Consider the following 27,204-nt stretch of genomic DNA (forward strand, 5'->3'; position numbering starts at 1 on the left):
ACTAATCCACTTTGTAGGGTTTTTATTCTTCTCTTTCCTGCTGCCTCCATTTGAACACTGCACTGTTCAGTCATTCTTCCACCAGAGAAGGGTGGGGGGAGAATTCTGAAATCAATCAAATATAGGTCTTTCCTACCCAGCATGGGAGAAATTGAAAGTCCACAGGTGAATTTAAGTTTTAGTATATTCAATTAATTGTTTTTATTTGGATTGCCCTATTACTAATGCAGACAACCAAGTCTTGACAGAAGAATCTTAAGTCTGCAATTAATACAGTTTTCAACTTTAAGTATAAAAAAATTGGCATCCAAATGAAAATCAAAACTATAAGTGTCACAGAAATTTTGTTAGGCTTTAAGTTGGCTTTAAGTTGATATTAAAGTATGAAAGCAAATATCTTCCCCATACAATAGATAATAGATAATAATAGATAGCAATAGATAATAGATAATAATCTATGTGGCAAAAAATTTTGTGATTATCAAATATAGAACATAATAATAGCAACAGCAACATTGTTTCCTGTCTCATAAATGGAAGATCCTTGAGAGGCAAACCTGAGTGAAAGACATTTCTATAACATATAAGCTATAAGTCATTTATATATTCAACAAATATTTATTGAATGCTTATTCTGTGTTAGAAATTGTACTAAACTTTGATGATACAATGAGAGAAAGATGGATATGTTCTCTTAATTTGGGGAGCTTATAGTCTGGCAAAGGGATATTTACAATCAACCATAGAGATAATAAAAAATATAAAATATTTAATATTAAATATTTTAGAAATGAGACATGCTATGGAAAATATAATTAGAGCAAAATAAAGATCGATCAAAAATGCTTGAAAAATCTCAAACTTAACAAGGGTGATAAGGTAAGCCATATTGATTGGAAAGATGGCAGTTGAGGGAAGACTTGGAGACAGTGAGAAAGATAGGAATACAGATACCTAGAACCTGAAAGCAGAAAGTAAGAGAATCTCAGGCAGAGGGAATAGACAGTGAAGATGCTATAAAGTTTATTCCTGGTATATTCTAATAATAGCAAGGAGGTCAGTGTGGCTAGAACACAGTGAGGAAGAGAAGAGTAGCAAAAAAATAGGTTAGAAAATTAAGAAGGGTATGTATGGTGAGGAGGTGAGGGTGTCAGCTCATGTATGGACTTTCAGGTCATTACAAGAGCTTTGGTTTTTACTCTGACCAAAATAGAGAAACACTGAAGGATACAAGTGTGATAAGGTCTGATTTTTAATTTGAGAGTATCACTCTTGCTCCTGAGTAAGGTAGCCCTTCTGAGAGGGAGGCCAATTATAAGCTGTTGTAAGAAATTCTAAGGAGAGTTGATGGTGGCTTGGATGCAGGGTGGGAGCAGTGGAGGGAGAAGGAAGTGGGTGGAAACTGGTCAGTTTCTTTCGAATAGAAGACCTGATGGATTGGATGTAGATTATGAAAGAAAAAAGGAAATCATGGATAATTCTAGGTTTTTTCTCCCAAGCAACTTGAATAAAGGATTTGTCTTGAACCTATATGGGAAATAAAATATGTGAAATAGGTTTTGGAGAGAAGATAAAGAATTTTCTTTTGGATTTGTAATTTGAGATGTCCATTAGACTTCTAAGAGAAGATGTCAGGTATATGTAGAAGAGAGGTCTAGACTGTAGATTTCAAAATGCAGAATTCATTGTTATTTAGACAGTATTTAAACCATGAATCAAATATGAGCACCAATGATGTAAATGTAGATAGTGAAGAATAAAGGACCAGTGACTGAGCCATTAATTACTCCAAAATAAGACTGGAGAGAAGAGGAAGAATCAACACAGCAGACTGAACAACATCAGTCAGCGAGGTGGGAGAAAAAAAAAATAAGAGGATTGTCTTAGAAGTCAAATGAAGAAAATGTATAAGGTAGGAAGAAATGGTCAAGTGTTTCAAATGATGTTCATAGGTCAAATAAGATGATGACCAAAAAATTGCCTTTGGATTTGGTAATGAGGAGATCAGTGTGACTTCAACTGGAGTAGAAGGCTTAAAGCCAGGGGGGTTTAAGAGAGGATAAGAGGAAAGGATTTGCGGATAGAGAATATAGACAACTTTATCTAGATGTTTTGCTGCATCAAAAGGGGTGAGGAACTATTATGGGAAGAAGATGCAAGATGTTTTCTTTAGAAATGTTAGGAATAACAGCATGTATGTATGCTGATTAACATAAACACGTAGAGAGAAAAATCTTGATGATATGGTAGAAACTGAGGAGAACTGCTACAGTGATATCCATGGGTAGGCAAGAAGAATGCTTATCCAATGGAGAGACTGGCTTCAGAGAGAAACAGGAGTAGTTCACCTGTACTAACAGGCAGAAATGAGAGAGTATGGGTGCAAATGTTGGTAGATGGGTAGATAAGGATGGTCACAGTTTGTAAATTATCCTTTGAGACCTTTAAGTTTCTCAGTGGGGTAGGATCAATGGCCATGAACATGGGAAAGAAGGTGTAGGAGGTTTGAAGACAGAAGAGAACATGTGAAATAGTCACCAGAGGAGGAGAGTCAATAGACCAAGGAAGTACAATATGATCTTTGGAAAGCAATAAGGCTGCACTTCAGAATTACAATCATGAATGTCAAGTTATCTCTATCAGTGTGGCTGAGTGTTTTTTGCCAGATCCTTTCAAACCCAAGTAGAGAACTAGATTCAGATAGGGTAGTAATTTTACTGAGCATGTGCAGGGATGTGAGAAAGAAGCAATGTGTCAAGGGGATCATCTGATGGCTGACCACAAGATTCAAGCCATGCAAAAAGGGCAGAGCGTCATCAAGGCCAAGAGAATTCCCGAAAAGATGGTAGTATTAATAGAGTGATGGTTCTGATGGGATCGAAGGAGGGATGGAGTGGTATAAGAGGGAGTGTTCTGGAAAGAGAGAAGGATGGAGTCAGTTAGCATTCAATTTCTTGATATTCTTTTTTTTTTTTTTTTTGTCTTTTTGCCTTTTCTAGGGCCACTCCAATGGCATATGGAGGTTCCCAGAGTAGGGGTCGAATCAGAGCTGTAGCTGCCGGCCTACACCAGAGCCACAGCAACTCGGGATCCGAACCGAGTGTGCGACCTACACCACAGCTCATGGCAATGCCAGATCCTTAACCCACTGAGCAAGGCCAGGGATCAAACCTGCAACCTCATTGTTCCTAGTCAGATTTGTTAACCACTGAGCCATGACGGGAACTCCTCAATTTCTTGATATTCTTGACAGTAGATCAGACTTAGGAAAGCAATGGAAATTCAGCAAGAGTCTGTTAAATTGTACCTAATGATATTGTTATGTAAATACCCTGAAGCATGAACTAAAACGCTTTACAAACACCTGATCTTAACTACGGATGTTTTAGATTCAAATTACCTTTTCTAAGATGAAAGGTAACTTTCTTTCCACACTAACATAATATAAAAGACTTCCTACAAATACCAAATTTTTAATGATTTAGCATTGTCTCAAATTCATTGAAATGTATGTTCATTACTTATACATTTTTATATAAATCTGTACACACCATAATAGTTATGGATAGTGTATTTTGAAATGCTTCTTTTCTGAATTTCAGAGATATCATTATCCCAAATGACTTACTCCATGATGGACATGCTTTAGGCTGAAAATGAGTAAAACTTAAATATCTTATATAAAAAAGGAGGGAAATATATGTATAATATTTTAGTATTTTCATTTAATATTTTAAGTATGGTATGAATTTTTAAATATTTCCAATTTTGAGAAGGCAAGGCATGGTTCTGTATATATATTAAATTGGATTAGATTTAGGAGCAGAAAGAATATATTCTATAGAGAAAACCTTATAAGCACTTTGCTTTATTTCATCTTCACGGCAATACTGTTAAGTGATTTATTATTCCTATTTAACTAATAAAGAAACTGAGGCCTAGAGGCTAGCTAGGATTTGAAACCAAGCCAAACTTATTCCAAAAACTATCACATTTTACATTTATTGAGCTGCTTCCATCAAATACTGGATTCAAACTACTTTGGAGGTATCCATTTTAGCTACTCAGGATTGACAGTGCAACATTTACAACAGAGCACTATGTACTGGGATTGTGCCATATAGACTCTCCAGGTCAAACACAAAAAGCCTCAACTTTCTAAAACTCTTGAGTTTAATGCACACTCAAGCTTGACTATGTGGCCTTCTCACAGAGGCACTATAAATTGCCTTTATTCTATGATTACTTTTGGTCAAATTTCAGATAGCATCAACTTTCTGGCACTTTGAATGCATTGCTCAGGTAATAAAATTCTTTATCTTTGAATTTAATATATTGACTTATATAAGCTATAAGCTTAGTTCAGGATCTTTGTCTTCTTTATATATTGTTCAACCAACAGCTATTAGAAGGGATAAACAAGAAGAGGGGGTTACTCAAAATAGGCAAAGTATCAGTATGAAAACATGATAACTGATGGTCTGATAATAACAGAGGTGATGGGAAAACAGCAAAGTTAACATCAGAACTCTTAGAATCTACCTTTCTTATTTTATGTAGAAGCCGGCAGCTCCACCTACTAAATAAATTTAGTAACACAAACCATAATGAACCCCAGTCAATCCGGAAAAGTTAAATTGTAATCATTATACCCACTGAAAGAAAATAATGAAACATTGTTGGAATAATTTCCAGTAAGAATGATCAAATAAAGTTTTAAAATTTGACGTGTAGAGGGATAAACTGTAATTTTGGAGGGAAAATTATTTTCGGTATAAACCCACATTCCCCAAGGATATTTAGTAAATGAGACAATATTCAATTAAGTAGGAAGTAATGATTACAGTTAGATTTCCGAGGGGCAATCTCTTACAGGAGAAAGCAAAAACATTCACCAATTAGGTTAGTAAATTTGTGGGAAACTATACAAGTCAATCATACCTTAAAGAGAGACAGAGAAAGAGGGAAAAAAAGAACAATGGAAGATTTGCTTTACTTCCAATCCTAGTGAAGGGAGCCAAGAACTGAATAGGAACCCAAGCAAGGAAAGTTAAAGGTCTCCTGTAAGACTGCCTATTTTAATGGCATTATCAAGAGAAAAAAAAAAAAAAAAATGAAGGTGAAGTAATCAGTACTTTGAGACAAGTCATGCAATTGATTCTGCCTTTGGGACATGTCTGCCTGGAGAAAATTTTGAGTTTTTATGGCCTTGATCGACAATGAGTTCATTCACAGAGGCATGAACCCGACTTGGTCAAAAGTTAAAATGGCACTTGACACCCTCCTCACCCTCTCTCTGCTTCAACAACGAATATATTGAATCCATATTATGTGAAATGGACCTATTTAATAATCTTATTTCATACTTTACTTATGATTTTTTCTTTCATTATCAACCAACCACTTCACTGAGCATTTACTTTGTCTGCACTTTGACAGCAGCTATTGTGGATCTAGGAACAGTGCAAGGTACAGTGGTTTTTGTTTCCAAAAAGTTTATATTGAAGTTACACTGGCCTAAAAGAGAGAGGACACACAATGCTTCATTACCAGTTCGATTTTGTTCTTTTACAAATTCCAGGAATTTACAGGTACACAGAAGACAGATTAATCAACCAGTTCAGAAAAGACTCTTCTATGACTCTAGAAAAAACTTATCTGTCTAGGTGGCAGAGCCCAACAAGGATGAGGGGATGGAAGGGTTCCTTTCTTCCTTATATTTAGATTTATTACCAGACCATAAACTCTATGCCACATGGAGTGAGTGCTAATAGCATTCATAAAAATTATTTGTTGATTTTATTTCCCGAAGAAGACATTAGTAAGAGTTAAAAGTCCTGGCATCCAGCTAAGAAGGTGGCAAGAGAGCAGACCTGGTTTTTGTTGCCATCATATTCTTTAATGAAAATAGAAGGAGTCAATCCTCTGTTATTAACACTATAATTTCTTGAGCAGAAGTATATTCTGTGAAAAGGAAAGTAGTCTTATATTGAGGGAAGTGCTAGTGATTTTCAGATAAATAGCACATTAAGTGTGTTGAAAGGGAGGCATTTAATAGGGCAAAATAGCAAGCTTTACTCTAAACAAATGGCCTAATGATTTGCCAAACATCAAAGAACATATTTGTTGGTAATTGAGAACAACTGCATGGTAATATTTTCTCCCCAACCCACGTAAAACATTCTAAAATAGACTTCTCTAAGAATTTATATATACTCTACCAGAGTCCCTATTCTTCTGTTAATATACTCAACATTTTAAAGATTTTTATCATTTAACTAGTTACTCATATCATCTTTCTCTAGCATGCTTAAGAGAAACTCCCCCTTTTCACTGAAAGCTGAAGATACTATTTGTCTTCAGTGTTTTGCATGCATTTGGGGAAGGGGTGGAATAATTGGCAAGTCAGTAAAACACATAATAATGCCTTCAACTCTGATTGCCTTTCATTATAACTAACAACAGTGATTTTGCCCACTATGATGCTGTTCAAACCCATTCTTGTATAGAAATAAGTTTTAGAGGATGAGAGAAAAATCACTTAATTGCTGCAGAATTAGGAAGGGCTTTCACATTAATTCATTTTCATTAAAGTCCTTAAATTATACTGTCATAGTTTCTCCGAAGCTATGACAAATCAACAATCAGACTTAAAACTGAATCACTGGCTAATTAAACCTTACCATTCATTTTCTTGCTTTATCATATAAAACAATTTACTCCATTATGACCATGTATCAGCTCCACAAACAAGCATAGACCATTTATTCAGACATCTCACTATCATAAAATGCATTTACCTCTGAGGGACATAGGATTTTTATTTTACTACAGCCTTAAGATCTGAAGAATAAAGGATAAAAGATCCATTGGCATGGAAAGCCAATGCATTTACCCATGGATTGCTGTAAAAAATTTGGGGAAGAGAGGAAGCATGATTTACATGCAGCATGAGTATTTATTTACTCCCTCTGTCTCTGTCTCTGGCAGAGAAAGAGAGAGAGAGAAAGGTTAATGTACTTATTTTTGAAAAGAAAAAAATAGAATTTTTATTGAACACAAGAAGTTAAAACCTCATTTCTAGTTAATTTTGTTCCAGTTCATTAGTTACGTTCAATGTTCTAAGTAGGTAAATGTTCCAAATACTGCATGCTTTCAATATTTCAAGTATACAGATGTCACTAAGATAGAGCATTTGTCCTAGAAAAGCCTATTATATAGTGAAAAAGTAAATGATCCTAGCCTATATTCAATAACCTGAATATTTGCATTTTTATTACAAGCAACAAAGAATATTTAAAAAATTGATCACATCCTAGGCCACAATGCGAAAGTCAATGAATAATAAGTCATCCAGGCCACGTAGTGTGCAACTATTTCAATAAAAATAATATAATAAAAAAGCTTCAAGTATAATAGAATACTAAAAACAACCAAGTAAACTCTAAGAAAGTGTGTGTGGGGCATAATAAAAGCAGCTGCAGTATAAAGTAGACACATAGAAATTAGTGATTGGAAAATAAAGCAATCAAGCAACCAATATTAAGACTAATAAGTCAAAAGGGAATTACTTGAAAGATAAGTGAAGTAGACAAATCTCTGGTAGCATAGAAGATAAAACATATATGATAGATGGAATAATTAAACAATATTAGGAATACAAAGAAAGAAACAGCCATGAATGTGGTAGAGATTTATAAAACACATAAGATAAGCCTATGGACAATGTTTTACCATAAAATTGAACATCTGGATGATGGAATAGATTATTTCCCAGGAAATTATAACTTATGAAAAAGTGACAAGATGATATAAAGGTTATGAGAATGGAAAAGAAAAATAAAACTGTCAGATGAAGATGATATGCTTTTATACATAATAATTCAAAAGAATCTATTGCTTATAAATTCAAATTTATAATTCAGCACCATGGCCGAACGTAAGAGTAAAATATCAAAATTAGTAATGTTTCTAGACGGCATCAACAAAAATTAGAAAAAAAGTTCTTTCTAAAGGGAATATAGCTTATAAAATTGGCAACTTAAACTACTTTGCGATAATTCTAATGAAATATGTGCAGATCCTCTTGAAAGAAATCAAAAAACCTTTATTGAAAGGCACAAAATAAGATCTAAATAAAGGTAAATACCATGTTCATGGATTATAATACCACCACAAAATATCAATTTATCCCAAATTAATCTTTAAATTCAAGCCAATTAAAAAAATTCCAATAGATTGCTGATGAACCTCAACAAGTTAACCTAAAATTTATATAAAGAACTGAGTACCAAAAATAGCAAGACACATTTTTAAAAAGAAAGACTTGTATTTTCAGATATTAAAACTTAATACTAAGTCACAGTGATTAGACAATATGACATTGGTGAAAGAATAAGCAAATAAGAAGATGGAGCAGGGCAGAGAATTTGAAGTAAATGTCCTTTCATGTAAAGAGATATAAATTAGAAAACACATTAATAAATGTTGGAAGAACAACTACTCATCTATTCATACGGAAAAAACTTTGATAATACATAGCACAAAAAACAAGTTGCAAATGAATTAAAGCCTTAAATGTGGAAAGAAAAACTAATTGTTTTCGAAGAAAATGTAGACAAATATCTTTATGATATTAGCATAGGAAATAATTTCTTATATACGCTGTAAAAATACAGCCAAAAAAGAGGAGAGTGATACATTTTAGTACATTAAAATTCGCAACTTCTCTATCACAAATGGCATCCCAAGCCAAGTGAAAAGACAAACCACAGACTGGTAGATGATATTTGTAACCCATGTAACCAACAAGGGACTAGTATTCACAGTATATAAATCTTTCAAATCACTGAGAACCTAACAGCAAACAATCGAAAATAAAAATGGATCAAAAAGACAATTTGTAGAGAAAGATACTCTATAATTCCTAATAAAAAGAAATAAAAAATGCCAACTCCACTGGTGATTAGGGAAATATGAATTAAAATACTGAGCTACCCTTATAAAATCATCTGATTGGCCAACATTTAAAATATCAAATAACTCAAGTATTGACAAGGATATGGAGCAGTGGCAACTTTGTTACTCTGCCGGTACAATGAGATGCGCATGATCTTTAAGGACAAATTTTAGAAACATAATGTAAAATGACAACTTGCAGAATAATACACACAATGTGTTAGCATTTCATTGAAATTTTAAACACACTGAGAAGAAGGAAAAAGGGATGGGAATGAGAATTCATAAGTTTATGTAATGTTTTATTCATTAAAAACCTGCAGTGTTATATCTATAATAAATGTTAACACTTTAATCTACATGGTGGGTGCATTGCTGTCTCATATTTTCTTCATGCTTAAAATGTTTAATCATTAAAAAATTAAAACTACATAAATATTTTAATATAACAAAGTATAGTGTTTTTAATACTAAATTGAGTTCTGAATGATAAGTAAGATTGAACCATGTGAAAAGAGGTGTGAAAGGTGATTGAGGCAGAGGAAATGACGTAAGTAGAGTCATGGAGATGGTGCAACAGCATTAAATATTTAAGGCAGCTTTTCAATATCTAGCTCATAAAGTTAAAAAGTGCAAATCATCTTTAGTGAGATGAGTGGATAGGATGGAAGAGTAGGTGGTCAATTGTGGGGCTTTTCATGCTGTGTTAGGGAGGCTATAGTCTTCCTGGATCAGCTGAAGTTTCTCAAGTAGGAGAGGAACCTTGTCAGATTTGCAATTTAGAAAGAGCACTAAGGATATTTTGTGGAGAATAGGTTTGGGAATGGTGGTAGCAATAACCAGGATGGGGAGATCAATTGGGAGGGTAATTCGTAGTCTCGGAAACAGACAAGACGCTAAATTAAGATGATAACAATGGGGGCAGTTCCCATCGTGGCTCAGTGGTAACACACCCAACTAGTGTCCATTAGGATGAGGGTTCAACCCCTGGCCTTGTTCAGTGGGTTAAGGATCCAGCAGTGCCGTGAGCTGTGGGGTAGGTCACAGACTTGGCTCAGTCTGTGTTGCTGTGGCTGCGGCTGTGGCTGTGGCCGTGGCAGGCAGCTGCAGCTCTATTCGACCCCTAGCCTGGGAACTTCCATACACTGCAGTGTGGATCTAAAAAGCAAAAAAAAAATAAATAAATAAAAGAAGAGAAAAAGAAAAAAAAAATGATGAGAATGGTGAGAAGGAAGCAGATGACATATTTCAGAGGAAAAACTTGCAGGATTTGGTCCATGGGAGTCAGTGGAAAGAATTGATTTTTATCCTGAATGCCTGTGTGGATATTAGTAGCATTAACAGAAAACTAGGTATAATGGAAGAAAAGCATATCTGGGTGGATGATGAGTTTGGTTTTAAATACATCATGTCTGGAGGTGTTTGTGGATCACACTGTAGCTATGTCCAGGCTGCAGTTGGCTATACCAGTCTGAAGCTTGATGTGAACAGGTCATTATTCCAAGAACAAGGACATTAAATATATTACTATTTGGCAGCTTGGAGCTATTTTAGTGGTTACTCATCACTTATTGGAGCATCTTTCTATCTTTTCTAGCACTCAGTTACATTTAACAGATCCCAGTGTAAGAGGTGGGGAACCCTATACTATGTAGGGTCCCTAACATAATGCAATGTAAATATGTATCATATATTTTAAAATAATGCTAAGGTATAATGTTTATTTACCTGCCAAACATTTGGTGAGCCCCTGCCATGTACTGGTATTGTGTTAGCAGCTCCAAGCAGAGAAATGAATAAGACAGCCCCTGATTTAAAGGGTTTTACAATGTATTCAAATACTTAGGGATGTAGAGAAATTGAAATACAAAGCGAGGTATGCTCAAAGCAAAAACATATACAAAGTATAAAGATATAATGAAAGAAGGAGTTATTAATTACATTTGTGTATAGAATGTCAGGAAAATTTCCCATAATAAATGACATCAGAAATGTCTTTTTAAAGGTGAAGAGGACTCTGGTTGATGAGGGACAATAGTGGGAGGACAGTTGGTTTTACCTGAGGATGAACTGGAAGGGAGATGGGTTAGTTGGAGACATGGTTAGACAGGTAGTGAGAACTATTCACACAAATTTTACAGATATCTTTGTGCCCACAATAGTTCACTTATCTAGGGGTTTTAATATAAAATCATATTTTTAAAATAGTGCAAGGAAAAATGGTGAATCCAGGATGACAGCTGGAAGAATTAGATATGAAAAGACTGGAGTCACAAGGACAACCAAGATCAGATTTAACCTGTCTCCAGTTGAATTAGTCTCATCATAAGGAGTCACTCATCAAATTCCAACACAATTCAAGCAAAACTTTACCTAGATTGACTTGAATGACTAGCACTTAAACATTCTGTTTTCTGTTCCTCAATACCAATACTGATTACATTCTCTCAGGTCTTGGCTCTTTTCCTCCAGGGCTATTCCAACCTTGTCAAACTGTGATGCTGATACTGTACTTATTTTCTGCTCTCTGCTCTTTCTTCACTTGACAGACTCCTAAAGGATATATTATCCTCCTTAAGTAACTGTCTCGGTCTCTGCCACAGAACTCAGTGACAGCTTTTTAGGTATACTTTTGCAAAAAGACTGATGTGTTGAAATCTTTTACTGTTTGTGTAACTTCTAGCAATGGCTGATATGCCATCATGTTCATCAAACCTTTTGTACCATACTAACTTTACAGAATGATTTGAAATGTCTTCCTTGTTTTTTTGCCTAAGTATTTTCACGATGTAGAGATCATAAGCGTAGCGAACAGTCCCTAAATACTGCTTCCCAGGACATCTAATCATGCTCATAAGCTTATTTCTGAGTAGAAGTACAACTTGCAGTTTACAGCCTGGCAACAAAAATTTCCTGATGCAAGAGGACCACTAGGAGGTGATTATAATGTTCATAAAAATGTCATATTTCTTAGGATTTTCATGTTTATATTTAGTGATTAATTTTCTCTTGGTTCTTTTTAAGAATATGATGGTATTTTTTTTTTTTTTACTTGAACTATCCTGCCCAAAGGTTAAGGGACGTGTTATATTTGGCCATATAACATTTCTTAGAAATTGTTATTTGAAAATAGAATTTGATGTGTGAATGTATATAAGTATAGAAGCAGCATTAATTGTTATGAAGGTACAGACATATCAATTCACAAAAGTATGTGGCCTGTAAATCTATTTTTAAAAGGATAAAGGTAGGCCTTCATGTCATTTTTCCAATCAGCCTAAATCTAGTTGTTGTTCTCTCTCTTATTCAGCAAATGGTCCTTTTAAGACTTTCTAGTTTCATTGATTTGCATGCAGCTGTCCAGGTTTACTAGCAATTCTTGCTGAATAGACTGTCTTTTTTCCAATTTATGTTCTTGCCTCCTTTGTCAAAGATTAATTGACCATAGGTGTCAGGGCTTATTTCTGTGTTCTCTATTCTGTTCCATTGGTCTGTATGTCTGTTTTGGTACCAGTACCACACTGTCTTGATGACTAGGGCTTTGTAATATTGCTTGAGGTCTGGGAGAGTTATGCCTTCTGCTTGGTTTTTGTTTCTTAGGATTGCTTTGGCAAGTCTGGGTTTTTTGTGGTTCCATATAAATTTTTGGATTGTTTGTTCTAGTTCTGTGAAAAATGTCATGGGTAATTTGATAGAGATTGCATTGAATCTATAGATTGCTTTGGGTCGTATGGCCATTTTTACAATATTAATTTTTCCAATCCAGGAACATGGAGTATCTTTCCATGTCTTTATATCTTCTTTCATTTCCTTGATTAACATTTTATAGTTCTTGGCATATAGGTCCTTTGCCTCCTTGGCCAGGTGTATTCCCAGGTATTTGGTTTTTGGGTTGCAATTTTAAAAGGTATTGTGTTTTTGTATTCCTTTTCTAAAGTTTTATTGTTAGTAGACAGAAATGCTACTGATTTCTGAATGTTAATCTTATATCCTGCTACTATGCTGAATATGTTGATCAGTTCAAGCAGTTTTTGGGTTGAGTCCTTAGGGTTTTCTATGTATAGTATCATGTCGTCTGCATACAGTGACAGTTTTATCTCTTCTCTTCCTATTTGGATGCCTTTTATTTTGTTTGTCTGATTGCTGTGGCTAGGACTTCCAATACTATGTTGAATGAAAGTGGTGAGAGTGGGCTTCCTTGTCTTGTTCCAGATTCTACTGGAAAGGCTTTCGGTTTTTCTCCATTGACTATTATATTTGCTGTGGGTTTGTCATAAATGGTTTTTATTATGTTTCCTCTACACTCACTTTGGTAAGGGTTTTTATCATGAATGGATGTTGGACTTTGTCAAATGCTTTTTCTGCATCTATTGAGATGATCATATGGTTTTTGACTTTTCTTTTGTTAATGTGGTGTATGATGTTTGTTGATTTGCGTATGTTGCCCACATGTTCATTGCAGCTCTATTCACAATAGCCAAGACATGGAAACAACCCAAATGTCTATTAACAGACAATTGGATTAGGAAGATGTGGTATATATACACAATGGAATACTACTCAGCCATAAAAAAGAACAAAATAATGCCATTTGCAGCAACATGGATGGAACTAGAGATTCTCATACTGAGTGAAGTAAGTCAGAAAGAGAAAGACAAATACCATATGGTATCACTCATATCTGGTATCTAATATACAGCACAAATGAACCTTTCCACAGAAAAGAAACTCATGGACTTGGAGAACAGACTTGTGGTTGCCTGGGGGGAGAAGGAAGGAGTGGGAGAGATTGGGAGCTTGGGGCTAATGGATGCAAACTATTGCTTTTGGAATGGACTAACAATGAGATCCTGCTGTGTATCACTGAGAACTATGTATAGATACTTACAACACAGCACAACAATGGGAGAGAAAATTGTTTACATGTATGTGTAACTGGGTCCCCATGCTGTACAGTGGGGAAAAACAAGTGTGTTGGGGGAAATAACAATAAAAAATAAATTAAAAAAAAACTGTCTTTCTGAAAACCCTCTAAGTGGTAGGTCAAGTTGGTGTAGAAAGATATGTGTCCTCATTATACTCTATCGTTCCCTTCAAATGAAATGCTCTCCTTTATTCAGATGCTGCTGTGTTTCATGGAACACCTCAAGCCATATATTTTTCTTGAACTCTTCCCTAGTAATAAAGTGGTCTTTATTAATCTTATTCACTAAGAATTTACAACTATAAATTGTGCTGTAATTAGCCATTTCATTGTAGTGTTTTATGGTCCCATTGATTATTTATAGTTCTTCTTCTCTCCCCAGGGACATGGTAAACTTTTCTATGACTCTCATAGACTTGAAGGCATCCCTAGCCAATTTAACTGGGTACAGTTCAGCAAGTGTTCCACGTTCCAGGAGGACCATTCATTCATGAATCCATTCAATAAATTGTATTAACCTCCTACAATGTGCCACACACTGTTTTAGGCAGTAGAGATATATCAGTGACCAAAACAACAATAAAAAATAGAAACATTACTACATTTTAATCTGAGATAGGGGAATCTAGACAATACACAAACAATTTAAACATATAGTTTGTCAGTTTCTCTTAAAGGCTACTAAGAAAATCAAACAAGGAAGGGAACGAGGGTATTCTTTTAGTGGATAAAAATAGCAGAATATTCATTTTAAATAGGATAGACCAAAATTTATCACATACGCCATGTTTACATGTGATCAAGAGATTTTCCTGGTATTCCTTAAAAAGATGGATTAAATTAAGATCCTTATTTATCTAGACTATCAAGCTAGTCTTACTTGACTTCTTTTTTTTTTCTAGCTTGCACACATTAGTTTTTTCCCCCTTTAAAAAAAACCAATTTGAGGCATCAATGATTCACAAAGAACTGCACATATTTAATGTATACAAATGGATGAATTTAAACATATGCAAACACCAATGATATCGTCATCACAAAGTAACAGACACATCCAACGCCTCCCAGAGTGTCCTCATGTTCCCTTGGTTTTCTTTTCTCCTTCTTTCTCTTTTTTTGTGTGGTAAGAACACTTAGCATGGGATCTACCCTCTCAACAAATTCTGAAGTGTATAATATTGTTAACTATGGGCATTTTGTTGGATGGCAAATCTCTAGAATTTATTCATCCAGCACAAATGAAAATTTATACCCATTGAATAACAATTCCTGTGTGGGCTTGCTTATTGTTTCTTAAGGTAACTTTACCTAACTACACTGACTGGATTATGTTCTGCAATATGTATGTCCTTCACCTCCAATGTATCTTCACACACAATTGTTTACTTAATTATCCATCATAACTTGTTTAATGCCTAATGCAGATACTGTAATGTAAGTTTCATGAGGGCAGGGATCTGCTCTGTTCATGCCTGTGTCTTTGGCATCAAGCATATTGCCTGAAGTTACCAAAGCAGTACACACACACACACACACACACACACACACACACACACACGCACAGTTTAACAGACTAGCTTAATGATGGAGGAGTCATGTTTTATATCCTCACAGTGCCTAAACAATAACCCTTTCGACTGATCTTTGCTTTATTTTAATAAAATGGAATACCAAGTTTATCTGGAAGGAGATGAAGATTTAATGAAACACGAGGATATAGGAGACTCCCACAGACATTTAGAAGAAAACATTATCAACATGACTATCAACAAAATCACCAGACACAACAAGTTTGGCCACAAATATTCCAAATACTATTGAGCACTTATTATTCACCAGGAATTGCTCTAAACTAATGTATTTGAGATACATCAGTGACCAAAACAGAATAAAATCCTTCTTGTCACATAATAGCATTTAAATTTGGGGGTGGGAGAGAATATACAAATACAAAAAATAATTAAAGTATATGTATCGAGAAGACTGTCAGTGCTATGGGGAAAAAGTGGAGCAGAGTAAGGGAAATTGGAAGTTCAATTCCAAGTAGGGTGAATAAATAGGTCTCACTGAGCAAATGATACCTGAGACTGTTGGAAACAATTTTACTCTAAGAATGAGGTAAATAAACAGTGTAAAGTCAGGAAAATATTCTTGAAAAGATTAAATCACATATCTAAATCCAGAGTGAAACAAGGCCTGGGTGAGTCAGGGACATTAGTAAGAGGGGGGAAGAGAAGTGTTCTGTCTTTGATTTATAATTTAGGATTTAACTTTTCAACAACATTAAGCTAGAGTTGCAATGACATGAGAGAAAAAGCGTTTTATCATTTGCTAAGAGAAAACATTAAAGCACATTCTCAGTTAAAAATTCATGTTATTTAGAGAGTAAATGAGAAACTTACCATTTTTACTGATGTCGAGTTCTTTAAGGTTAACTAAACTAGCAATGGTGGTCGGCAGATTTGAAAGGTCGTTATCAGGAATACTTAGTTTTCTTAGAGCTTGACAGTTGAACAATTGCTGTAAAAAGAAAATGATGATTAATTAGCCCTCAATTTGGTTAAATCCATTCATATTTAAAGGTGGTAACAAAATTCAAACCATCTTTACAAAAGTGGTAGTAAAATGATCAACTACAAAAGTCTCACCTATATCCATCCTCTGGATTCTTTTCAGAATTTTTTCACATTCCATTCCCATGTTAGTGCCTCTGCTACCCATATTCCCCACCCAAGGTACTCTACCTTTCCTCCTTCAGTTTAACATTAATGTTCAATTTGCCCCTGAGCCAGTGGAATTTTTTTCTTTGAAATAATTTTTGGAGTTGCCCCTTCCTTTTTATTCCCACAGCTACCAGGATTACTTCAATTCTCTTTCTCCATTACCACAAATTACTTCCATTTAATCACACTGAAGAGTTGTTTATCTGACATGCAAGAACTGTAATACAGTTGGATACAGGAGATCACATTTCTTTTGTTGTCTCCCCACCGCCCCCACCCCAACTGCTTCATAAATATCTAGCAAATGAAACATTTATTTCTGATATTTGGCAAAAACAAAAACAAACAAAAAAAACCCACTAGTGGTTGATTCATTTCTGCCACCAGTCCAAAAGAATTAGACAGGGAAGAGTCAAGTGTTAATGCAATAGTTCTCAAATACAGCATGGTTTTAATCAATGGTGGTTAGAGGTAGTTTAAAATGTGGGTTCTTGGGGTTCCCATCATGGTGCAGGGGAAATGAATCTATGAAACATGAGGTCGTGGGTTCGACCCCTGGCCTCACTCAGTGGGTTGAGGATCTGGTGTTGCCATGACTTGTTGTGTAGTTTGCAGGCATGGCTCGGATCCAATGTTGCTGTAGCTGTGGTGTAGTCTGGCAGCTGTAGCTCTGATTGGACCCCTCGCCAGGGAACCTCCATATGCAGTGGGTGCAGCCCTAAAAAAAATTAAAAAATAAAATGTGGGTTCTTGGGTTTTACCCAAAGAGGTACCAATATCGTGGGTCTGGGATGGGGTCAAAATCTGCATTTTTAACAAGCATTCTAATGATCTGGTTATTTTTATTTAGGTATTTCCAGTATCATGTTTCTGGAAACAATAAGTCAGATTTTTTAGCTATGTCCATTTCATCTTGACTACTCAAGATTTGAACAGCTGGGACAGAATTTTTGATTCATTTCTGGAAGAATTATCTTAATGAGATCTTTTCTGTTTGACATTTCTAATTCTGTTTTGCTAAATTTCCACAGATGAAGTCTGGTGTCCATGACTATGCAGTTGGCCCTCAGTACATTTAACTACTGCTTGTTCTTACATGTAATTCATAATTTATAAGCAAAAACATGGCTGTTATTTCTTAACTCATTAGCTTTTTAAAAATAGATTGTGCTAGACTTAAAACAAAATCTGTAGTTTCTTGCTTTTGGTTAGTCATTTTTGGCTCCTTACAGAGTATTTGCAATACTTCAGGTAGTGCTAGAATTGCAATATTTTCCACAGAAATGTTGTTACTTCTTTCTATAAAATCTAAAAAAAGATAACTTCATGAATAGTTTCCACTAACTACTAATTTTCTCTCAAAAACAGATAAATATATGTCTATATTCATGGTGAAAGCTAATTTAAAATTTTGTCCAGTCTCTATTATTCTGTTAGAACCATTACATCTACATGCAATGTGGCTTGATTTAAAATAATCAATTGCTGGGGAGTTCCCATCACAGAATAGGGGAAACGAATCTGACTAGCATCCATGAGGATGCAGGTTCACTCCCTGGCCTTGCTCAGTGGGTTAAGGACTCAGCATTGCTGTGAGCTGTGGTATAGGTTGCAGACTTGGCTTGGATCCCACGTTGCTGTGGCTGTGGCATAGGCTAGTGGCTACAGCTCCTATTTGACCCTTAGCCTGGGAACCTTCATATGCCACAGGTGCAGACCTAAAAAGACCAACAATAAATAAATAAATAAAATAATCAATTGCCTTATGGCTGACATTGGTAAGATGTAATAACTACTCTTTAGTCTGATTTCTACAACCATTTTATGCAAATTTCAGACAAATAATTTTCCAAACTGAGTTTTTTTGTGTGTATGTAAATTCAAGTCTCATTATCTCAACTAGATTCTCAGATTATATCAAGAATTAATAGAGGTCCCTGTATTCTTTTCCAGTTTTAAATGAAGCCGTATTTGGAACAAAGAAACTCCTGAACATACTATTTCATAAGAGAATTCAAGATTTCTCTGGTAGAGAGGCTAAGAGCATAGCATTTGGAATCAGATTGATGTGGATTCCATGCCCATGCATCTACTTACTAGCTGTATAATCTTGGGCAAGTTATCTCACATCCCTGAATACCATCAATTTCCACATCTGTAAAATGGGATCAAGAACATTATCTAACTTGCAGGATTGTTGTAAATGTGTTACTATATGTCATCAGTTCTAAGTCTTCCATTTTTTTCACATATTAACATCTTTGACATTTGGGGTGCATCTTCCAATCGAAATTGTTGCATTTTTCTTTTGACTGCGCCCACAGCATATAGAAGTTCCCAGGCCCATGCCGTAGCAACAACCCAAGCCACAGCAATGACAATGCCAGGTCCTTAACCTACTGAGCCATCATGGATTGTTAGCTTTTTAAGCAGGGTTTTTTTTTCCTTAGTAGTTACTACAATAATGGTAATGGTGTGTCTTATAATCAGTGGCCTTGGATTTGATGAAGTGAATTGTTTGTAAAAATGTTTAACAGTATTTGGCCCATAGTAGAGCTTGGTAACTGTCAGTCATTATTAATAAAGAAACAGAGGTATATCTACATAATAATCTATATCTTACTTTTTCAAGATGATGAGGTCTTTGACAGCAGGAGTCATGTCTGGTTCATCTTGGCATCAACCTGTTTCACCTTTACATATATCAAAGTGACTAGCATAGTGGCTTATACATATTATGTTGTTATGGTGAGTAAGTGTCTTTGAAAGTATACTTAGGTAAAGGGGAAATGAAGAGAATGTTAAGTTCTAGCTAAGAGTGATACTTTACTGGTTTGGAAGTTTCAGGCAGATAAACAATCTCAGTGGAATCTAAATTTCACAAACAAAGCAGAGAACATTTGAATATGAGTCATGACATCTATAAATTGGCAAGGAAATTAAGAAGGCATTTTAATGGTTCTTTCAGTATTCAAGCTTTGAATGAAAAATGAAGTGAAGAAAGATCGTGAAATAGCGGTAATTCTTCAATATAGTCTAAAACAACAAATATAATTAATAGCTAATTAAAGAAAGACTGTTAATGATTATGGTTATCCTGCCTTTCATATGCTAATAATATTTCACAATTCAAAAAATTGTTTTGAGTCTTAAAATATTTGTGTACTAAATGGTTCTTTTTCTTGGGCTGAAGGAAGCAATTTAACTCTGACAGAAATTGGTTTGAGAAGAGTATGCAGTTTAAATGACTGACTCCGAAAAGTAATGGTTAGGTCTTTTCTAAGAGAGCTGACTAAAAAGAGAAAGGCCTGAGCATCGAAAGTAAGGGGACCAAAAGTGCATATTCTAAAAAGTATTATTCATTAATTTATGAAATTTATTAATTTAGTGTTAGTGCTACAAACGAGACACTATGCTGAGTGCAAGGGACACAAAATGAATAAGACACAGCAACTGAGCCCGGAAACTTAGTTAAAATTTAATATTTAGATATTAAATACTGTGTGAAAGTATTTAAAACATCACATGTGAAGACAGAACAGTGGTAGAATATCTGCCCTGGTTTACGGTGATGATGGTGATGAGGCTGATCCATGCAAGTATTTCTGGAAGAGGTAATGAAACAATGGATCACCTAAGAGCCAGCACAAGTTAGAGAAGGAGAATGTTGTACTTGCAGCATCTAAAGATACTCCCAATTCAAAGACTGTGTAACTCAAACTAGTTTCAAATATTTGCTTGCCAACATAAGGAGACTTGATCTTAGAGTCTTCCCTTAATGGCTTGCAGTCTTTCCTATGTCATAATAAAGCTATATTTTATTCTGGAAAAAAAAAGTGTTGAGTCCACAACATCTACATGCATTTAAAATATATTTATTAAATACCTATTATATGGTATGGACTATATTCAGCACTGAAGATAAAGACATGAAAAAATAACCATTAACCTTTGTGTTCAGCATATGGTGGACTAAATATTCAAAGAAAACCTTTTTAGTGCAACAAAATCACACACACACACACACACACACACACACACACATTCCTTTATGGCATAGTTGAACTCTGGCTGTAAAATATGGCAATTTTTCAAATTCCAGAATAACAATAAAATGCTAATACACAGAGTTAAGTGGGTCTGTATTCAGCTTTTGCTCTGGGGCATCCATTGGTCTCTGGTGACTGAAGACTGAGGGGTTTTTTGCAGGCGGAAGGATAGAAAGCTGCTTGACATCTGAACAGAGGCCAGAGATATGTTTAGTGACTACTCTGTACACAGCTGAGGTCTCCTAAGGGTGACACCCTCAGTGAGTGGAGTAAAAAGAAGAAAACTGCGTTCTGCAAAAGGAGTCAGTGGTGAATGCATGACTTTCTCGGTTTTGGCTCTGAGGGAAGTGGAGAGAAAGATAGAGAGAATAAAAGAAAATGTCTAAATGTGGGATTAAAATATAATGTCAGTCAAAACAGAAAATAATACAGTAGTGGCATAAAAATAGATATATAGATGAGTAGGACAGAATTGAGACCCAGAAATAAACATAGTCAACTAATATTTGACAAGGAAGCCAAAAAGATGCAACAGGGAAGGGACAGTTTCTTTAATAAATAATATTGGGAAAAATGGATAACTGCAAGCAGAACAATGGGAATCGGACCCCATCTTATACCACTCACAAAAAAATACTCTAAATGGATTAAAGATTTAAAGGGTAAGACTTGAAACTGCAGAATTCCTAGAAGAAAACATAGGGGAAAGAGCTCTTTGACAACGGTCTTGGCAAAGATTTTTTGGATATGACACCAAAAGCAAAGGCAACAAAAGCAAAAATAAGCAAGTAGGACTGCATCAAACTATAAAGTCTGCACACAGCAAAAGAAGCAATCAGGAAAAAAAATGCAACCTACAGAATGGGAGAAAATACCTTCAAACCATTTACCCAAAAAGGGGTTAATATCCTAAATATACATGAAACTCATACAACTCAATAGTAAAAGAAAAATCTAATTAAAAATGGACAATATTTGAATAGACATTTTTCCAAAGAAAACATACAAATGGCTAACCAGTGCATGGACAGATACTCAATATCACTAACCATCAGGAAATGCAAATCAAAATTACAATGAGATAAGAACTCACACCTGTTAGAATGGCTATCATCAAAAAGACAACAAACAGCAAATGTTGGAGAAGATGTGGAGAAAGGGGAACCCGTGTACATTGCTGGTGGGAATGTAAACACATATGCACGACACAATCTATGATAGGCTGAATCCCCAGATGCAGAACCACAGATCTGGTCAGCCAACTGGGGGCTGGAGCAACACATGCATATACCTGAGGGTATATAATACATATTTTTAAAAATCATAGTGATAAAATAAGAGCCCATATTCCTCAATCCAGTTTAAGAAAGCTATTTTATTCTCTTCCCAATCATGTCCCTTTGTCTCCTACTCAACCCCCCAAAAAACAACCAATTTCTCACTCCCTCACGTTTTACCCCATGTCTAGTAATCCTAAAAATATACATTGTTTGGATTTGTCTGTTAATCTTTATATGAATGGAATAATATGATATGCTTCTTTTGTAACTTGACTTTTTCATTTAATGCTGTGTTATTAACATTATTTCATGCACAGATATCTACAATCTCTCCAACCCACCTCTACTATTTTATGCTTCATATAACACAATTTTTCTCCTATGTTCTACTGTTCATTGACTTTTGGTTTATTTCTCTATTTTTGGAACAACACTGCTAAAAGTATTCTTATATACATCTGCCGATGCACATATACAAACATTTCTCTGAGGAGGTAAGCATTTCATTCAAATTTGCTAAGTAACGGAATTACAGAACATGTTTTCCAATGTGGCTGTGACAATTTAAAGTGCTACCAACAGAGATAGAAGTTCTTACTTCTTCATATTATTTCCAAATTTTGACATGTTCAGACTATTTTTTCCAATCTGAGGTATGTAAAATGGTAACACACTTTACCCATTACATAAGAAAAAATAATTGAACATCCTTTTGTGTTTTATTCATCTGTAAGGGCTCATCACATTCTGGATACTAATTCTTTGACAGTCCTCTCAATATAGGCTCATCAATCCATTTATTTTATGGCGGTTTTTGATAAAAAGACATTTACAATAGTCAAATTTATCGCACAGTTTTAATATGTGCAGATGGTCTCCTATTTTTTTTCCTCCTAAATATTTTAATGCTTTTATTTGACTCTTCTGGAATTTATTTTTGAGAATGACGTGAAGTAAGGATGCATTCTTTTCTCTTTATAGATGACCATTTGTGCCATTTTAAAAACAGGACATTACTTTTCCATTGCTTCGCAAGACAGATTCTGTGGTATATCTGATTTCCACATAAGTATGGGTCAGTCTTTGGATTTTCTGTTTCTAGTTCATTGGTCTATTTGTCTATCTCTCATTCCAGTTGGGTCATCAGAAACCTATGACTGTGATCTGTGCTTGTGCTAGAGAAGAATGGGGAAGGAACATCAGAGGATTCCTGGAGAAAGAAGAAGTGGTCTGAGTGAGGGGAACTTTTATGAGCAGAAGGTGGAGAGGGGATTAGGGGCAAATTGGGAAGAGCAAGGCAGCTCAGAAAGCTATAATGAGATGAAAGGACCAAAGGTATGGTGGCATGGCAAACAGTTAAAAGTGGCTTTATTCTAAGCTTTGTGACAGGGATAGAAAATGCAGATTTTAGCCAGAATATGAAAGGGTATAAGAGTCAGGGCTTTAGGGAGTATGGAGTTAGTAGAGGCAATCTATTACATATAGAATGGAGAAACCATAAGGTCCTTCTGTCTAGCACAGGGAACTATATCCAATCTCCTTGGATAGAATATGACAGAAAATAATACATAAAAAAGACTGTGTATGTATCTGTGACTGAGTCACTTTGCTGTACCTTAGAAATTAGCACATTTTAAATCAACTATATTTTAATAAAGAAATAAATAAAAAGGAAGAGTCAGGGCTTTGCATTACAGGAGGTGTTTGGATGGTGATTTTTAATCATTTTTGATTCAACATTATGGATACTATCTCCAGGAACACACGCACATACAAACACGCATGTGCACATGTACACACACACACACACACACACTCTCTCTCATCCAATGTCAAGGAACATGCAAATAAATGGAAGTCCATGCATGGCTCTGTGGACCAGGTCAAGGACCTCTGTAATAGATGATATCATGTTACTTCTGAAAAAGGAAACGTGATCAGGTCCATCTCCTCTCTCCTCTTTTTTGGGACAAAGTCCAAATTTCTTAATATGGCATTCGATGTCCTTTACATCTCCAGAGTCTCTCCTTGTCAGTCCCCTGTCTCCTGTCTTTTTCTTACACCTTCCCTTCTACTGCCCTGCATTACCACATTTCCAGTCACACTCGGTAGGTACCAGTTTCCACATCCACCTTGCTGTACCTTGCCTTTTTTCACCCTATCCCACTTTCCCTCTACCTGCTACTCTAAGCTCAGGCCCCCTCACCTTTCAGGTCGCAGCTTAAGACTGGTTTACATGCACTATTTGTGTACTTTCATAACATTCTGTATTTATCCCCATTGAAGCCTGGATGCCCCTGTTTGGGGATTATTAGACCGTAAGCTTCTTTAGTTTCTTCAACATCTGCAGTGTACAATGCAATGCCTGACACATGGTATTTTCTCAGTAAATAGTTGTTCTTTCATGAATATTCTTAGGCAGGGGAGTGGCAAATAATAAGATAGTGCCATTTCTTGAGTGCCTATTATATAGGTGCTAGGCAGTCAACTAGATTTTTAAAGTATACAATCTACTTCTTGCAACAATGTTGCAAGGGAGGTATTATTATCCCTATTTTGCAGATGAGAAAACTCAGGAATTTAACTTTTACAAGGTCATATACATAGGAAGTGTCCAAGCCAGCACTCAAATTCAGTTTTGTTTGGTAAAAAGCCATTTCTACCACAGTGCATTTCTCCCTCTGTACCACTACATCTGTGCTTTAGAAAGATAATAGTGACAACTGACATCAGGTGGTGGGTTTCTGGGAGGGGAAAGTGAATCAGACAAGGGTAACCAGCAGCTCATCATAATGTCTTATGGGGATTAGGGAAGAAGAATCAGATTCAGTAACTATCTTTTGACAGCAAGGATCTAAATTAGAGTAAATGTGAGTATATGCTATAGTACTCTATAACACTGAAGTGCTATGTAAATGCAAACTATAATAATTTGAATTAGCATTTTATTATCACCTTTATAATGAGGCTTGGAAAATTAAGGATGCAATAACAACTATGGATATGAATGACTAGATCTGAAAACATAGTTCCTTAGAAAAAATAAGAAATGTTTATTTTTTCACCACAAATTAAGCAAAAAAGTATTAGTTTCTTGTGAATTAAAAAATAAATAAATAAACCTTTTTCCTGAGAAGTTTCATGTAAGATCATACATATTCAATGAGAGGGTTATTGATGCCATGCGTTGGCACAAGTGGCTTCCACCAGGGAAAAGAACTGATTATTTAATGAGTTGGCATTACTGGATGGCTGGTTTCTTAGAAGTTCTTCCTTTGAATTCCTTTAAGTGTTCAGGTGACAACATTTCCAAATTCATTTGAAAGCTGTTTCAAAGAAAGAATTATTTTGTGCATTCTATAGTAAAATGTTTTAAAATTCTTTAGTTTAATACAAGCTTTAATAATTAACTTTAGTTAGGAAAGAGCCAACTCAAAAATGGTTTTAATGCATGCATTTGGTGAAATAATAAGTTTCTAATTATGACAGTCATTAACTTTTTTCTTTCTTTTCTTCCTCCCTCCCTCCTCTTCCCTTCCTTCCTCTCTTCCCTCTTTCCTTCCTCTTCTTCCTAACTTCTTCCTTTCTTTCCTTCCCATTTCCCTTCCTTCCTGACTGCTTGTATTCGGTGAGCACCTCTTGAACAACTACTCAGTAGCAGACATATTGCCAGGATCCAAGGTGAATAACAAAGCATTCTCTTCCTCAAGTTTACCATCAACTGGTGGTTATACTACACACACACAATGACATGCAATTAAGCAAACAGTAGATGAAAACAACAACGTGCGGTGCATTGTATTCCAAGAGAAACATTCCTAGATTTGCTCTTAACCTAGAGAATGTGGATGCTGGGATTTGTGTGTCCTTCCAACTATTCTACCCCCAACATTATCTATCACCCATCCCTTTGATGTTCATAAGCAGGGAAGTGAATGACTCAGATTTTTGTTTCTGCAAAATTGGCACCTATGACTAGAAGCAGGCAGACCAAAGACTGCAACATCTAGGTGAAAAATAATGGGTGTCTTAGTTAAGGCACTGTCGGGAAAGGTGAAGAGGAAGATGCGTTGGGAGGAGGAGAAATCATTAAGACTTGGTGCCAGTGCTGTACAGGCAGTCACAGGAGGGAGGATTTTGCAATGCAACAGCACTTTAAGGTTTCCAGTAGTAGGGAGCTGTGGGCTGGAGTAGGAGGTCTGGGGCTGGACTGATGCTGGTAGCATCAAATATGATTGAAGCTGAAGGGGAAGGGAACACATAACACCTTCTAGAGCATTTTGGCAATTTTGAAACTGCTGCAGAGAAGAGCTCCTTTCCTCCTTGTGGAAAGATGGCAGCGACAATAAAAACTCAGGCATTTTACCCTAGAAAACAATAAATATCATTGTTGCTGATTTTAAAATAAAGATCTTTTCAGCAGCAGTTTGTCCAATGGTGGTGTTGTCATTTCTCTTCCTGGAACAGCAAGTTTATGTTAGCATTTGTCATTATCTTAGAAGAAAAGGAATCTGTTTTATTGGAATAATACCTGTCTGTTTGAATATATAAAGCATGGCATTTGCTATACCCATTTAACATTTTTAAAATGAAAATAATTTATATATTCATGATTATTTTACTTGATGGTAGCAAGTTAATAACACCAAGAAAGAAATAAGAAAAAGTGAAAAGCTGGATATAAAACCACTACTTTAAATGTTCTTAATTTTTATTTCTGTCTTTTGTCTGTTTAGGGTCACATCTGTGGCACATGGAGGTTCCCAGGCTAGGGGTCAAATTGGAGCTGTCACGGCTGGCCTATGCCACAGCCACAGCAACGTGGGATCTGAGCTGCATCTTCGACCTACACCACAGCTCACAGCAATTCCATATCCTTAATCCCCTGAGCAAATCCAGGGATTGAACCTGAGTCCTCATGGGTACTAGTCAGGTTCGTTAACCACTGAGCCACGATGGGAATGCCTCAATGTTCTTATTTTTGAACTAGTTCAATTATTGCCAGGTGTTTGGGGAAAATTCCTGACAATCCCTCTAGTACTTAAGACAGGTGATGTGTGTGTTCATGTGTGCATGCACCTGTGCCATTGAAAATTTCTCCTGTTGCTTTTTAAATAACTACTAATTTGTTTTAAAATTTTGGTTAATTAACATTTATAAAAGTATTGGCTTTGTCTTTAGAGAGTTATCAATATGTTGTGTGAACCACTGGGTTGAATGATATGCATATATACATATATATATATTAGTATAAGCTGATATATATGTAT

At 35.5% G+C, this 27,204-nt stretch overlaps 1 protein-coding gene across 50 annotated transcripts in view; it reads right to left on the minus strand.

Moving 5' to 3' along the window:
- The window catches only part of LRRC7 (leucine rich repeat containing 7), a 537,967-nt gene that overhangs the window by 296,457 nt on the left and 214,306 nt on the right, over nt 1-27,204 (minus strand). For all 50 annotated transcript variants that reach the window (XR_014807988.1, XR_014807993.1, XR_014807989.1 and 47 more), the window contains one exon: nt 16,285-16,402. Coding sequence is in view for 38 of the 50 variants with exons in the window: in XM_084964727.1 (XP_084820853.1) it covers nt 16,285-16,402 (118 nt within the window). In the remaining 12 variants the exon portion in view is untranslated. The remainder of the gene's footprint in view (nt 1-16,284; nt 16,403-27,204) is intronic.

The sequence above is a fragment of the Sus scrofa genome, chromosome 6 (assembly GCF_054392235.1).
Source record: "Sus scrofa isolate SSC_HxYL_T2T_F1_AM1 chromosome 6, Sscrofa_HxYL_maternal_Yorkshire_Landrace_v2.0, whole genome shotgun sequence".
In the NCBI taxonomy this organism is placed as follows: domain Eukaryota; kingdom Metazoa; phylum Chordata; class Mammalia; order Artiodactyla; family Suidae; genus Sus; species Sus scrofa.